The sequence below is a fragment of the Macrotis lagotis genome, chromosome 1 (assembly GCF_037893015.1).
Source record: "Macrotis lagotis isolate mMagLag1 chromosome 1, bilby.v1.9.chrom.fasta, whole genome shotgun sequence".
In the NCBI taxonomy this organism is placed as follows: Eukaryota; Metazoa; Chordata; class Mammalia; order Peramelemorphia; family Peramelidae; genus Macrotis; species Macrotis lagotis.
The window spans coordinates 714,343,875-714,357,475 of NC_133658.1; the positions used below are offsets into that span (position 1 = coordinate 714,343,875).

A 13,601-nucleotide genomic window follows, 5' to 3' on the forward strand; every position below is an offset into this window, starting at 1 on the left:
GAAGTATATGAATTCATTCATTATTCAAAAAAAAAACCTCTCAATCTTTAATTGGCAACCCAATCCTCAGACAACAAAATAAGTGAGGAAATAAGGTCTGCTGCAATTAAAAGATAGCCAATATTTTGTAAGATATTGAAATTACTGGTATAAGAAATCTTTCTATGTTTATTACTGATTTGGCTTTTGTTACTGATTTGGATAAATGTTGCTAGAAATGAAAATCTTCATGACTTTTAGAAAAATTCTTCAAAATAAAATTGGGAACCCATTTAAAATACATAAAGGTTGAGACTACATTGAGACTCCATAAAGAACTTTTCTAAAATCATGAAAAAAAATTAGCTTTTAGAAATAACATTATTCACAAAATATATTTAGAAGAACCAAAATAAATTATTCATACCTCACCAAGTGAATAATACCGTCTTGGAATCTGGGAATCAGGATAAATGTTTTCTAGGTACCAAGAAAAGGGTTTACACTTCAAATTCTCTCTTAGTGCTTTTCTGACCGATACATCTCCATAATCCACTTTGACAACACCTAAAATTTTTCAGAGAAACATGTAAATTAGTTTATAATAGCAAAGAAATAATGAAAAAACACAAAAATAGCAATGATAACTTTTACTATCATTTTAAAACAATTATTGATTTATTGTTCAAAAATTCAAATTATATATATGCAGTTGTTACATGACTCACTCTTTTATTGCCATCCTGCTTAGCAAGTTAAATACTTAATGGAAAGTTTTCTTATTAGTATTAATTTGCATTTTCTCTTCAGTACTTATTTTTAATAACCTTTTGTTTCTTGGGAAGGATAATTGATTAAGTGAAAATCTTTGCAAAGTTACGATGAAAGACAACTTAATTCTATGATGATTTTCATGAATTATTTTCACAAAAACAAATAATATTTTATAACTTTCCTCTTTTTTCCCTCTAATACCATAGATTTACCATATATAGGGATAAAGAATAATGTTCTTGCTTAAACTTATAAACAGTCAGAGGTAGAAAAGCAAATTAGTAAATGCTTTTAGTCTGCTAAATAAGCATATGTGAACTGTTTTGTATTTTGATATAATTGTTGTCTTGGGAGTTTAGCTTAAAATCATTTTTAGACTGAAACAGTTAGATAATTCAGAAAAAAAGTGTTCCCTTTCCTTGAATTAAGCATGTAATTTTCTTAAATTTCTTAATTTCATGTCAAAATAAGTTGGATGTGAAACTAGAGGATTGGTTGGTTTATATAGCATTTGATTACCTAAACTAGGTAAAAGAGTCAAATAGATGACAAAGAAGTCAGAATGAATTAGAAACTATTTGAAAAACTTGAATTCTGATTGTGTTTGTCACATGTCAAAAATTCTGGCATGGGAAGAACAGTAGCATGTTCAAAGTTCTGTTCAGTTTTACTTTTTTTTGGACTATTTGGACAATACTTTTATGTTAAAGGAAGAACTATTCCCTGGATATATTGAAGGAATCTTGCTGATGGACACTAGAGAGCATTGCATATGGGACATATTTTACATATATATATATATATATATATATATATATATATATATATATATATATATATACACACATGTCAGTGGGGACAGACAAAACTTTCTAGAAGCACTCCATAGGGCATTTCAGTTACTAGAGAAAAAAAGTGCAGACTTTGCCCTGAATCAGGAAGTATCAGTGTAGAAAGGGGTGACAGGATATTTCCGAACTAATGCAATTTGAAGAAATTGGTGCCTGGCAGGTCTGTCATTTACTATTCAGCTTTGTATCATAGAACCAAGGTATACTAATAAGGAAATCTGTGCAAACTTGGGACATGAAATTATATAGTTCAAATGAGGAGGGAAATATACTTTGCCCAGATCACATCACTTTGTGAGCATGGAAAGCTTGCAGGTCCCTACTATGAGCCATCCATGACATTACTACCCCCCAAAGTACAAGGAAATGTCAGAGGGACCTAAAAGAATAGAAACCTAACTCCTTCACAAAACAAGAGCATGAAGTCAGTTCAAATTTAAATTCAAAGTCAAAGATGTATATTGAAAAAATAAGTAAACAAAAAACCCTTCTCACAAAAAGTTATTATGGTAACAGGGAAACAGTTACAAAAAGAAGAGAATAATTCCCGCAAAGACTCAAATAAAAATCATGGTTTACATATAAGTGAAACCAGAACTCCCAGAAACATCAAAGGACTACTTAAATGTCATATAAAAGAGGCTAAAATCATATTTTAAGAAATTGTAAGTGTTCAACTTTCTTAGAATAAAAAAAAACAAGCAAATAGAAATAAAATACTAAGGAATATTATAGTCAAAATCCAGAGTTCTTAAGTAACGGAAAAATATTGAAAAAAAATCAAAAAGTAAGAATTCAAGAACAGAAATGCTATAGTCAGAATTTCTCAAGATTTAGCAGCTACAAAAAAAGTGAAGATTCTGTAATATGATTTTCTATGAGGCAAAAATTGTAGATTTATCATCAAGAATAAATTATCTAGCAAAATTTAGCATAATCCTCCAGGGGAAAAATGAATTTTTAAGGAAATCAAGGACTTCCAAGCATTCCTAATGAAAAGACTAAAGCTGAATATAACATTTGATAAAAAATGAATATATTGAGGCAAAAAATAAAAAAATTATAAATTATTAATGAAGGTTAGATAATTTATGTTCCTGAATGGGAAAAAATAGCATATAATTTCAAGAGAAATAGAAAGGCAAAATATTGTGCATAAATGTAAAAATTTAAGAAAACGTCTGTATATCAAGATGTAGGTAGTGAAGTGGAGTGACTCTTGGATCTCTATTAAATATGAACTAGTCAAAAATAATGAAAATATATTTCATTCATTAGGTAAAGACAAGGGAAAGGGGGCTAAAAGAAAGAGATACAAAAGAAAAAAGGCAAATTAAGGATGGGATTGATGATTAATATAACAAAATCTTAAAGAGGAAATAGGAAACAAAAGAGGGAAAAATAAAATGATGGAGGAAATATATAGTTATCATTCAAAACTGTTAATATGAAAAGAATGAACTCATCCATAAAACACTAAAAGAAAGCAGAATGAATTAGAAAGCAGAAATTACTAGGTGCTTTTTATAAGAACCATATATATTTCTTAGATATAGGTTTTGAAGTGCAATCTACTTTACTTCCTTTAACATGCTAGGTGGAGCAGTATATAGTGAACCAGCCCTGGAGTCAGGAGTAGCTGAGTTCAAATCCAGCCTCAGGCATTTAATAATTACCTAGCTGTGTGGCTTTGGGCAATCCACTTAACCACATTGCTTTGCAAAAACTAAAAAAAAAAGATATAGAAATAAGAAAAGTAGCTGAAACTCATGTGTACAGATTAAAAATAAGGGAATGGAATGAAATCTATTATGGTTCAGCTAAAATTAAAAAGGCAAGAGAAGTCATCATGATTCTGTTAATGCAAGAGTAGAAATAAAATTATTAAAAAGACAAAAACAAAGAAATGATACTTTGCAGAAAGGTTCTAATGATGATCAATTAATATAATTACTAAAAACCATTATAACAGTTATGCATAAGAGACATGAAGCTAAATTTTAAGGTAAAATTAATGTTTCATGAAATAAAATAAAAATAAAATTATAATAGTTGAGTGTGCTCAATTTTTGCCTTTCAGACCTAGCTCAACCTAACTATTAAAATAAGCAAAAAAAAAATGGATTTATAATTTTTAAAATAATTGGACTTCATAGGTGATTGGACAATATTAAGTTGAATAGAAAGGAAACACCTAAGGAAAGTATGGTACCTGAACAAAAAATTTGATCATGTAGTAAAATATCATAAAAATTCACAAAATACAAAAAACACTACTATTAAATACATCTTTTATTGACGTAAAGAAATAAAAATTATATTAAATAAAGGTTTATTGAAATAAAGAATAAAAATGGAAACTAAATAATATAATATTAATGAAAGGATTGGTCAAAATATGAATCAAAGAAATAAACAGTATGTTCATTAAATTTAATGGCAATGAGTTCATAATAAATTTGTGGTATGTAGACAAAGCAGTGGTTAGGGGAACTTCTATACTCTTAACAGTTTCATCTATAAAAGAGTAAAAGAGTAGAATGAAGTATTGGCCATCCATTTTATTCTCTATTTTTATTTTTTTTAATTTTATTTATTTAAGGCAATGAGTTTAAGAGTGACTTGCCCAAGGTTACACAGGTAGGCTGTTATTAAGTGTCTGAGGTTGGATTTGAACTCAGGTTCTCCTAACTGCTGACACCACCTAGCTGCCCCTTGGCCATCCCTATAAAAAAATTCCTGGGAAATTACAAAAACAAATAAATAAACAAAAATAATCATAAAAATTGAAGATCAAAGACAAATTAACAAAATTAAAATTAAATATCATTTGAAAATTAATTAAAACTAACCTTTAAAAAGCAATAAGTCATTAACTAACTTGAGCTAAAAAACAACAAATTCAAAGTATTGAAAGTAACAAATACAGTCACAAGAGAAAATAAAAGGTAATGCAAGAGTTTATGAGAAGTCATTTTTTCTTAGTACATATCAATAAAACTGATGAACTAAAAATGAAATAAAAGAATATCTCAAAAAACTATAAATTGCATAAATTATCATTTCTAAAATTATGTGTTTATATTTTTATTAGAAAAAGAAATTAACTATGAATTATACAAAGGAGAAAAAAGACTAGATAGATTTATAAATAAATTCTATCAGATATTTAGAAGACTATTAATCCTAAGACCTAATGATCTTAGACAAAATAGGATACAGTATTCAAATAAAGATAAATCTAGATACTAATTGTTCATGGACATGTCAGGCATTGTAATATAATTGACACACTACTCATATTAATTTATTAATACTAAAAAGTTATTATTGTTCTAGCTTGGAACAATTTTGGGAAGCAGTCTTACATCAGAGAAGATCTAGAAGATTTCTATGGTTATCAGTTTCTGCAAAGAAATTACTTTTTGCTTATTTCAGAGAAGGAAATGCAAGATTCCCACAGATATTTGCCAAAGAAGCAGAGAAATGACAATTTTGTCTAGAAACATAAGACCATAATCTATTCAAGATTAAAGTAGAAATTCTATTGTAGCTAGATCAGTTCTAGGAGAATTTCAGTTGTCTTCTGTTTTTTAACTGTTCTCCAGGAATTATATGAGAGTCCCCTTACTGTCACAGTACTGAGTACATTTATGGAACCCTTGCATTATTTTAGTCATTTCACTGTGGATATGGAAAAATGGATGTGGATTGAAAGATAGTCCAAAATTGGGGAAATAAAATAATTATGGAGATAAGGTAGACTGGTATTAGAGTATCTATAAATTTATTCATATTTATAGCTAGAACAAATATGTGATTTTATAATTTTGGATAAGGAAATTACTTCTACTAATGTTAATTATTATATGTTTTGGAACTGAAAGTTTTAGAGATGATATTTGTCATTTCTTCTTGAAACCTATGACATCAGGGACATTTAACTGAATTGGATTTAAGTGTGTGGGGGCTGCTGTGTTAAGTCACCAGTCTCACTTTCTCCTCCAGATTCATCTGAGTCCAATGACCAGATATGAATTAGGATCACCATAACCCTGAATTTGAGGTAACCAGTTAAGTGACTTGACCAAGGCCACACAGTCAGTAAGTATCTAAGACCACATTTGAATTCTGGTTCATCTGAATTTAAAGACCAACCCTTTACCAATTGCACCATCTAGATGGCATGTTAAGGGTTACAGAGAAGCTAAATAACTTTTCCTGGGTCATATAACCAATATATATTTCTTAAATATAGGTTTTTGAAGTGAAATCTACCTTACTTAAAGACTATATTCTTATTAACTATTCCATTTTTGTCCTTCAATATGACAGAATTGAGTTATAAACAGAAACTTTGTCTCTCCACAAAACATATTTTTGTGCCACTATTAGAGGCAAGAGGTGGCTACAGTATTTGTCTACTGAAAAGAGCAAAAAGTTAACTGCTTTACATGAGATTTAAGCCCACAAGTTTTTGTCTTAGATTTCTATATTCCAGTCTGATGAATTGGGAAAACTCTTTAGATTATAAAATAATATTTATAATAAGCACACAATTTGAAAATCAAAAAGGAGAATAATTTTAAACTGAAGATATTTATCAAGTAGCAAAAGGAAAATTTAATAAAATAGGTAGGTAGAAATGCCACAGTATTTAAACATAGAATCCAAACAAGGGAGAAATGGTCCTTTCCATGAATTTCCCCTCATTTTATGTCACTGATAACAAATTAAAATGTTCTTTAAATGAAAATATTCTGTAGCAGCTGCTGCCTACTTTGCAGGTCAAAAGTGATTTAGATGCCTGAAGATAGAAACTTAGAAACTTAAAAAAAAAAAAACCAAACCACCACCACCACAACAACAAAAAAGAAACTCTCTCTCCTAGATCTCTTCTATGCCTTCCTTTCCCCCGACTAAAAAAATGCAAAAAGCATAAAACATCATAATCATCATCATTTTGATCATTTTATTAATCTGGTAGGAAAATTGCATGAAAAACTAATATTTGACTTAAATAAATTGAGGAAAATAGTAATGAGCATGCATATAACAGAAGATATAAATATTTTGAATTTTTTTCATCTTCCAAAAAAAATGAGACCTGATATTTACATAAAACTTTTAAGTCTTTTAAAGCATTTACACATATTAGCACACTTGATTCTGAAAATATATTTTTCAGATAGGTGCTATTATTATCAACACTTTAGAAATAAGGAATATCAGTCTCAGAAAGATTGAATGTCTTTCCCAGAACTAGCAAAAGTCTTGGGCAGAAGCAGAATGTAGATATGCCTGGCTAGAAATTCAACACTTTTTTTAACCAGGACATGACTACCATTAGAACAAAAAAAAAAAGCTGTCAGCATAATATGATGGATAGAGTGCAATATTTGAAATGAGGAAGATATGAGAGCTGAATGAAGATACCTGATAGCTTTGTGATCTCAGGCAAATCACATAATATCTCTGAGTCCTGAGTTGTTTATCTATAAAATGGGGATATGATATTTTTGTATATACCTTAATAGAGTTTTAATGAGAGTCAAATTAGAAAATATATAAATTATACTCTGTGACTTAAATTGAACCACATAGATATTCAAATGTCAGTTCATGCTATTCATAATTGATATACTGCAATCAGAAAATGAAAAATAAATTTCCAAAACAAAGAAACTGTTAATTTTTTCACTTTCTTCTATCCTAGTAAGTAGCTAAGGATGTCTGTAATAAAAGATAATAGTTTTACATTCAAAAGTATATTTGTGTGTGTGAGATATAAAGGAAGAAAGAGAATATGTGTCCTTCAAAGTTATTTGAGTTCATTGCCAAAATGAAAGACTAAAAGTAATTTTCAGAATTAAAAAGCTCTTACCATCTTAATATATAGATTCAACATTATTTTCTACTAGCCAATGAGAAAATCCAATTTTGTAAATGAAATATTGACTATTAAGAAAATATCTAATAATACCCAGAAAGATGACTGGATTTCATTAACTAAAATAATCATAAAGAAACATAATAATACAGAATTTTATAATAATTATGATATGAATAATAATAATACAGAATATTTTCTTATAGAATTGAAGGAATAGCAGTCACATATATTCAGTTTAAAAATTATCTTTATGAGGACATCAAGAAAAGAATTTGTACGTATATTGGTTTGGAAAACTATTTGAAGTGATTAGGCGATTAACCTGCTTGCAAGTATATATGACCAATATCTATATTTTAAGAGAAAAATTTTATTTTATTCTAAATATTGTAAAGATGAGGGAAACCAGAACCAAGATAGCTGAGAGAAGGTAAGGACTCTCCAGAGTCCTCTTTCAAACTTAAAGATGTTTAAATAATACCCTAGAAAAAATTTTGTAGTGGCAGAACCCACCAATAATGGGGCAAATTAACTTTTTAGAACAAGAAAATTTAAAAGTTTGGTAGGAAAATTCTGTTGTATGAATGGGATGAAAGTGGAGTGCAGTACAGTGCAGGACACACCAGTGCAGACCAGGCCCTAGCAAACTAGACAGAACCCTTGGGAGTGACTGAATTAGCAGTAACAGTGATGAAATCTGGAGTTCTAAGGCCAAAATCAGAAAGAGGTTAGAAAAAAGATTGAAAAAGGCTTTTTTAATACAATGAGGCCAGGTCTCTGTTTCTTTGCCCATTCGTAAATGTGGGTTGAAGCACTGGGTGGAAATCTTCAGACTGGGAGAAGCAGCAGCACCACAGAGCTTGGGCCACATGGGGACTCAGACTCTCATTACAATTGCTAAACTGAATGCTTGGGATCACCAAGGACGTCCCAGGAGAGTAGTAAACATACCTCTCCTTAGACTGTATCAGACTGGAAGTACTGAAAACTTATAGGTTTGTAGAAGAATCTCAGATCATAGTTGCACAAACCTCCTGATACTTGGGAGAGTATGCCTCCTGCCCTGGAAGCAGAGTTCCACTTCAGTAAATGACTAAAAAGTCAAAAATAGATGATAAAAATGAACAAACAAAAGAAAAAAAATCTGATTATAGAAAGTTACTATGGTGACAATGACACTCAGAAGAACACAGCAAAAAGAGAACTCCTATATCCAAACCCTCCAAAAAATGTGGGTTCAGGTCATAAAAGAGTTCGATTTTTTGATTAAACTCAAGGAAGAGACATAGAGGAAAAATTGCAAAGAGAAATGAGTTGGACTTTTAAAAAATCTTGGGGAAAAAAGAATCAACATCTTGGTAAAGACACAAAAAATACTGAATGAAATACTTTTAAAAAAGAAGAGACCAAATGACAAAAGAGGAAAAAAAATGCAATAACGAGAAGAATGTCTTGAAAAAGAGAATTGGTCAAAGGAAAAAGATATGCAAAAACTCATCAAAGAGGACTCTGTAAAGATAGGATTGGTTGGGGTTGAAGGCAAGATGAAAGCAGTATTTCCCAAAAACTCTCTTCCAGAATACTCCAAACAGCTTGAATTTATGACTCAAACTAAATTAAAGAGTCAGTGAAACAATCTTCCATCCCAAGGTAACTTTGAAGTTCTTTGGGAAGGTTGTATTCGTCCAGCTCAAAAGGTGTGGCAGATCAGTCAGGGTCATGCTGTACCAAAGCAAACAGCTCCAGACCTCCAGGAACAGCCTGAGAGTGCCTGGGTCTCTGAGGACATCTGGGCTCACAGCATGGAAGCAGGTTCCAGACCTCCCAGCTCAGGGATCACCAAGCACGACTTGGAACATCAGCAGGAAAACTGCCAGTGTGAGCATGAAGCACAGGCCAGTGCAACCCTAGTCCTGGGAATTGGAAAAAGACCCACAGAGTCACTCAGCAGGAAGCCACCTGGCAGCTGCTCTCAGAGCTCTCATCCTATGGCAGGTAAAGGAATGGGAGAATACTGTCAAGGTCTCTCCACTATTCCTAGGACAGATCTCTTGTGCTTTGTCCATATTCACCATCTGGGGTCCCCTATTGCCATAGAAGAAGGGACCCTCCTCAAAGCTCTAGGGCAGAGGGGAGTGCTTGTGGACATCCACAGACCAGAGTACAGACAAGGAGAGCAGTCAGAGCCTCTCGTAAGGCATTGAAGGAACTAAGATTTTTAAATTTAAAAGCTTAGGAAGCATCTCAAAATAAGAGCAAAGGCTGGGGAATTAAGTAAACAAACAAAGAAAAAAGAATCTGACCATACATACTTATTGTGGTCCCATGAAGGATCAAAACACTCACTCAGAAGATGGCAATGTCCAAGTTTCTGTAGCCAAAACCTCCAAGAAAAATAAAAATTAGTCTCAGGCTATGGAAGAGCTCAAAAAAGATTTTGAAAATCAATTAAGGGACATAGAGGAAGAACTGGGAAGAGAAATGAGAAAGATGCAGGAAAAATTTGAAAACCAAATCAGCAGTTTGGCAAAGGAGATCCAAAAAAGTACCAAAGCAAACATCATGTCAAAAATGAGTTTAGGTCAAATGGGAAAAAGCAGCCCAAAAAGTTAATGAGGAAAAGAATGCTTTAAAATGCACAACTGACCAGATGTAAAAGAAGATAAGAATGTTCTCTGAAGAAAATAACTCCTTCAAATGTAATGGAATTAAGGGAAACTGATGACTTTATTTGGAATCAAGAAACAACAAAACAAAAACAAAAGAATGAAAAACTAAGAGAAAATGGGAAATATCTCATTGGACAAACAACTGACCTGGAAAAAAGATCCTAATAGAGACTATTGAAAATTATTGGGCTACCCAAAGTCATGATCATGAAAAGAGTCTTGACTTCATTTTTAAAGAATTTCTACAGGAAAATTGCCAAGCAGAGGGCAAAATAGGAATTAAGAGAATCTACTGATCTCCTCCTGAAAGAGATCATAACAAAATAACTTCCAAGAATCTTGCAACCAGGTTCTAGAACTCCCAAGTCAAAGAGAAAAATATTACAAACAGTCAGAAAGAAACAGTTCAAATATCATGACACTACAATCAGGATTACACAGGATTTAGCAGTGATTACACTAATGGCTCATAGAACTTGGAATATGATATTCTGGAAGGCAAAGGAGCTTGGATTACACCAAGACTCAGTTAAACTGAACATCCTCTTTCAGGGGAACGATGGACATTCAATGAATTAAAATTTCAAACTTTCCTGTTAAAATGAAAAGAAATGAACAGAGAGTTTGATCTTCAATTACAGTACTCAGGTGAAGCATAGAGAGGGTTGATGTGTAGGGAAAATCATAAGGGATTTGCTGATGGTGAACTGCTTCTATTCCTGCATGAGAATATGATACTGATAACACATATGAAATATTAATAGAGTAGCTAGGAGGAGCAGTAAGGCCTCAGAGAGACTGAATATGAAGTTATAATATATCATAAAGATAGTGCCAATGGGTAAAAAAGGAATGTACTTGGAAAAAGGGAAAGGAGAGGTAGAGTGTGTTAGGTTATTTCACATAAAAGGGTCAATAAAAAGTTTTTGCAATGTAATGAAGGAGGAAAGTTGAGGGGGTATGAGTGAGTCTTCACTCTCATTGAAAATGGTTCAGAGGGGAAATAAAATACAACTCAGTAAGGTATAGAAATCTATCTTCACCTAGAGGAAAAAGTAGAGGAAGAGTTTGGAAGAAAGGGGACAGGGAGAGGGGAGGAGTAGTGCATGTGAAAGAGGAGAGGGAAGATTGCAGGAGAGGATAATCAGATACAACACCACTTCTTTGTTTTTTGCAGGATATTGGGGTTGGGTAGCCTCCCTGGGACTATGTGGGCAGGTGGTTGTTGAATATTTGGGGCAGTATTTGGGCTTGAGTTTACTTGGCCCAGGGCCACTGTACAACTCAGCTGTCCCATAAAACACTTTTGAGGAAGGGTAAAGTGAAAGGAGAGAAAGAGAACAGAATAAATGAGAGTGGGGAGGAATGGATGGAGGGAAATACAGTTAACAAAAGCAACTGTGGGGAAAAATGGAAGCAACTTTTCTGATAGACTTATGATAAAGAATGCAATCCATCCCAGAGACAGAGATCACGATATCTGAATATAGAGAGAAGTACACTTTTTTCTTTCTTCCTCACTTTTTTTTTTTGAGGTTTTTCGATTTTTGTGAGGGTGGTGGGATTTTGTTTACTGCTGCAACAAGACTATTTAGAAATGTGTAAATAAATAAATAAAATATATAGATAAGAAAAAATAGGATTTGTCAAAACTACAAGGAGGTATAAAATCTAACTGATAAAAATAAGCCATTAAAAAGAGAATTGAACAAATGAAAGCAAATATCTTTATGTAAAATCAAGAAAAAAAATATGAAAAGAATGAAAAAACATCGAATACAATGTGAAATATCACATTGAAAATAGATACAGGAAAAGTAGTCTGAAAAAACTACTAGACTGCCTTAAATTCATGGGTTTTTTTTAATGTAAAGAGTTCTTTGAGGAATATAATATTTAAGAGGGCAATGGAACTAGCACTATATATCCCATAAAAGAGTATAATTCTTTAAAGTAAAATGGTCATAAAATGAAATAGAGGACACTCGAGCATTCTTTTTTTAATCTTTTAATTAATTAATTTGTTTTCATCCATATGCACATGTATATTTTTATGTTACAAAATTGTCTTCCACCCTCCCTTCCCACTTCCCTTCTCTCAGCAGCAAACATTCAGATTAGTATCTTTTTGGTATGGGAATTAGGATTAAGGGAAAGAGATACATAAGAGATAATGTTTATAAAATGTTCATCAGATTCTGAAGGGTTGTTTCTTGTGTTTTGTTTTGTTTGTTTTTTTTCCCTCTGGATGGAGATAGTATTGTCCATAACCAACCATCTTGTTGATGTGTGCATTATTCTCTTCATTCTACTCCCTTCTCCCAGCATCAGATCCTGTAACTCATTCCATACTTTTCTAAAGTCTGACTGTTTATTGTTTCTTATAGAACAATAGTATTCCATAGTATTCATGTACCATAACTTGTTAGCCATTCCCCAATTGATGGGCATTCCCTCGGTTTCCAATTCTTAGCCACTATAAAAAGAGCTGCTATGAATATCTTGGAACATGTAGGACTTTTCCCTTTTTTATAATTTCTTCTGGATATGGAACTCGAATTGGAATTGCTGGGTCAAAGGGCATGAACAGTTGTTTTTTTTTTTTTTTCTTTTGGGCATATTTCCAAATTGCTCTCCAGAAAGTTTGGATCCATTTACAACTCCACCAGCAATGCATCAATGTCCCAATCCTCCCACAACCGCTTCAACATTGATCATTTTCCCTTTTTCTCATCTTGACCAATATGATAGGTATGAGATGATACTTCATTGTTGTTTTAATTTGCATTTCTCTAATCAATAATGATTTAGAGCATTTTATTTCATTTGATTATATATAATATATATAATATATAGCTTTAATTTCTTAATTTGAAAACTGTCTATTCATATCATTTCACCAAATTTTATCAACTGGAGAATGACTTATGACCATATAAATTTGATGCAATTCTCTATTTAGAAAGGAGATGTTGATCAGAACTCCTAGTTGTAAAGATTGTTTCCCAGCTTTCTTCTTTCCTTCTAATTTTGGCAGCATTGATTTTTTTTAGTGCAAAAACCTTTTAATTTATTATAGTCAAAATTCATTTTGCAGTTTATAATATGCTCAAATACTTGTTTGGTCATAAATTTATGGTGTTTTATGTCTAAATCTTGTACCCATTTTTACATATTTTGATATAGGGTGTGAGATGTGCATCTATACCTAATTTTTGCCATACTATTTTCCAGTTTTCCCAACAACTTTTGTCAGATAGTGAGTTCTTATACAAGAACCTTATGTCTTTAGTTTCTCAAATTGTATATTGCTGTAGTCATTTACTGTGACTTCTTTTGAAACTTTCCCTAATCCACTGATCCATTACTCTATTTCTTAACTGGTACAAGGCAATTTTGATGACTGCTACGTTATGGTTTAGTTTTAGATCTGGT

General features: G+C 31.9%; 1 protein-coding gene across 1 annotated transcript in view; it reads right to left on the reverse strand.

The window, feature by feature from the left end:
* The window catches only part of GALNT13 (polypeptide N-acetylgalactosaminyltransferase 13), an 870,176-nt gene that overhangs the window by 149,511 nt on the left and 707,064 nt on the right, over positions 1 to 13,601 (reverse strand). The window contains exon 9 of the mRNA XM_074215960.1: positions 407 to 546. Coding sequence (XP_074072061.1) covers positions 407 to 546 — 140 coding nt within the window. The remainder of the gene's footprint in view (positions 1 to 406; positions 547 to 13,601) is intronic.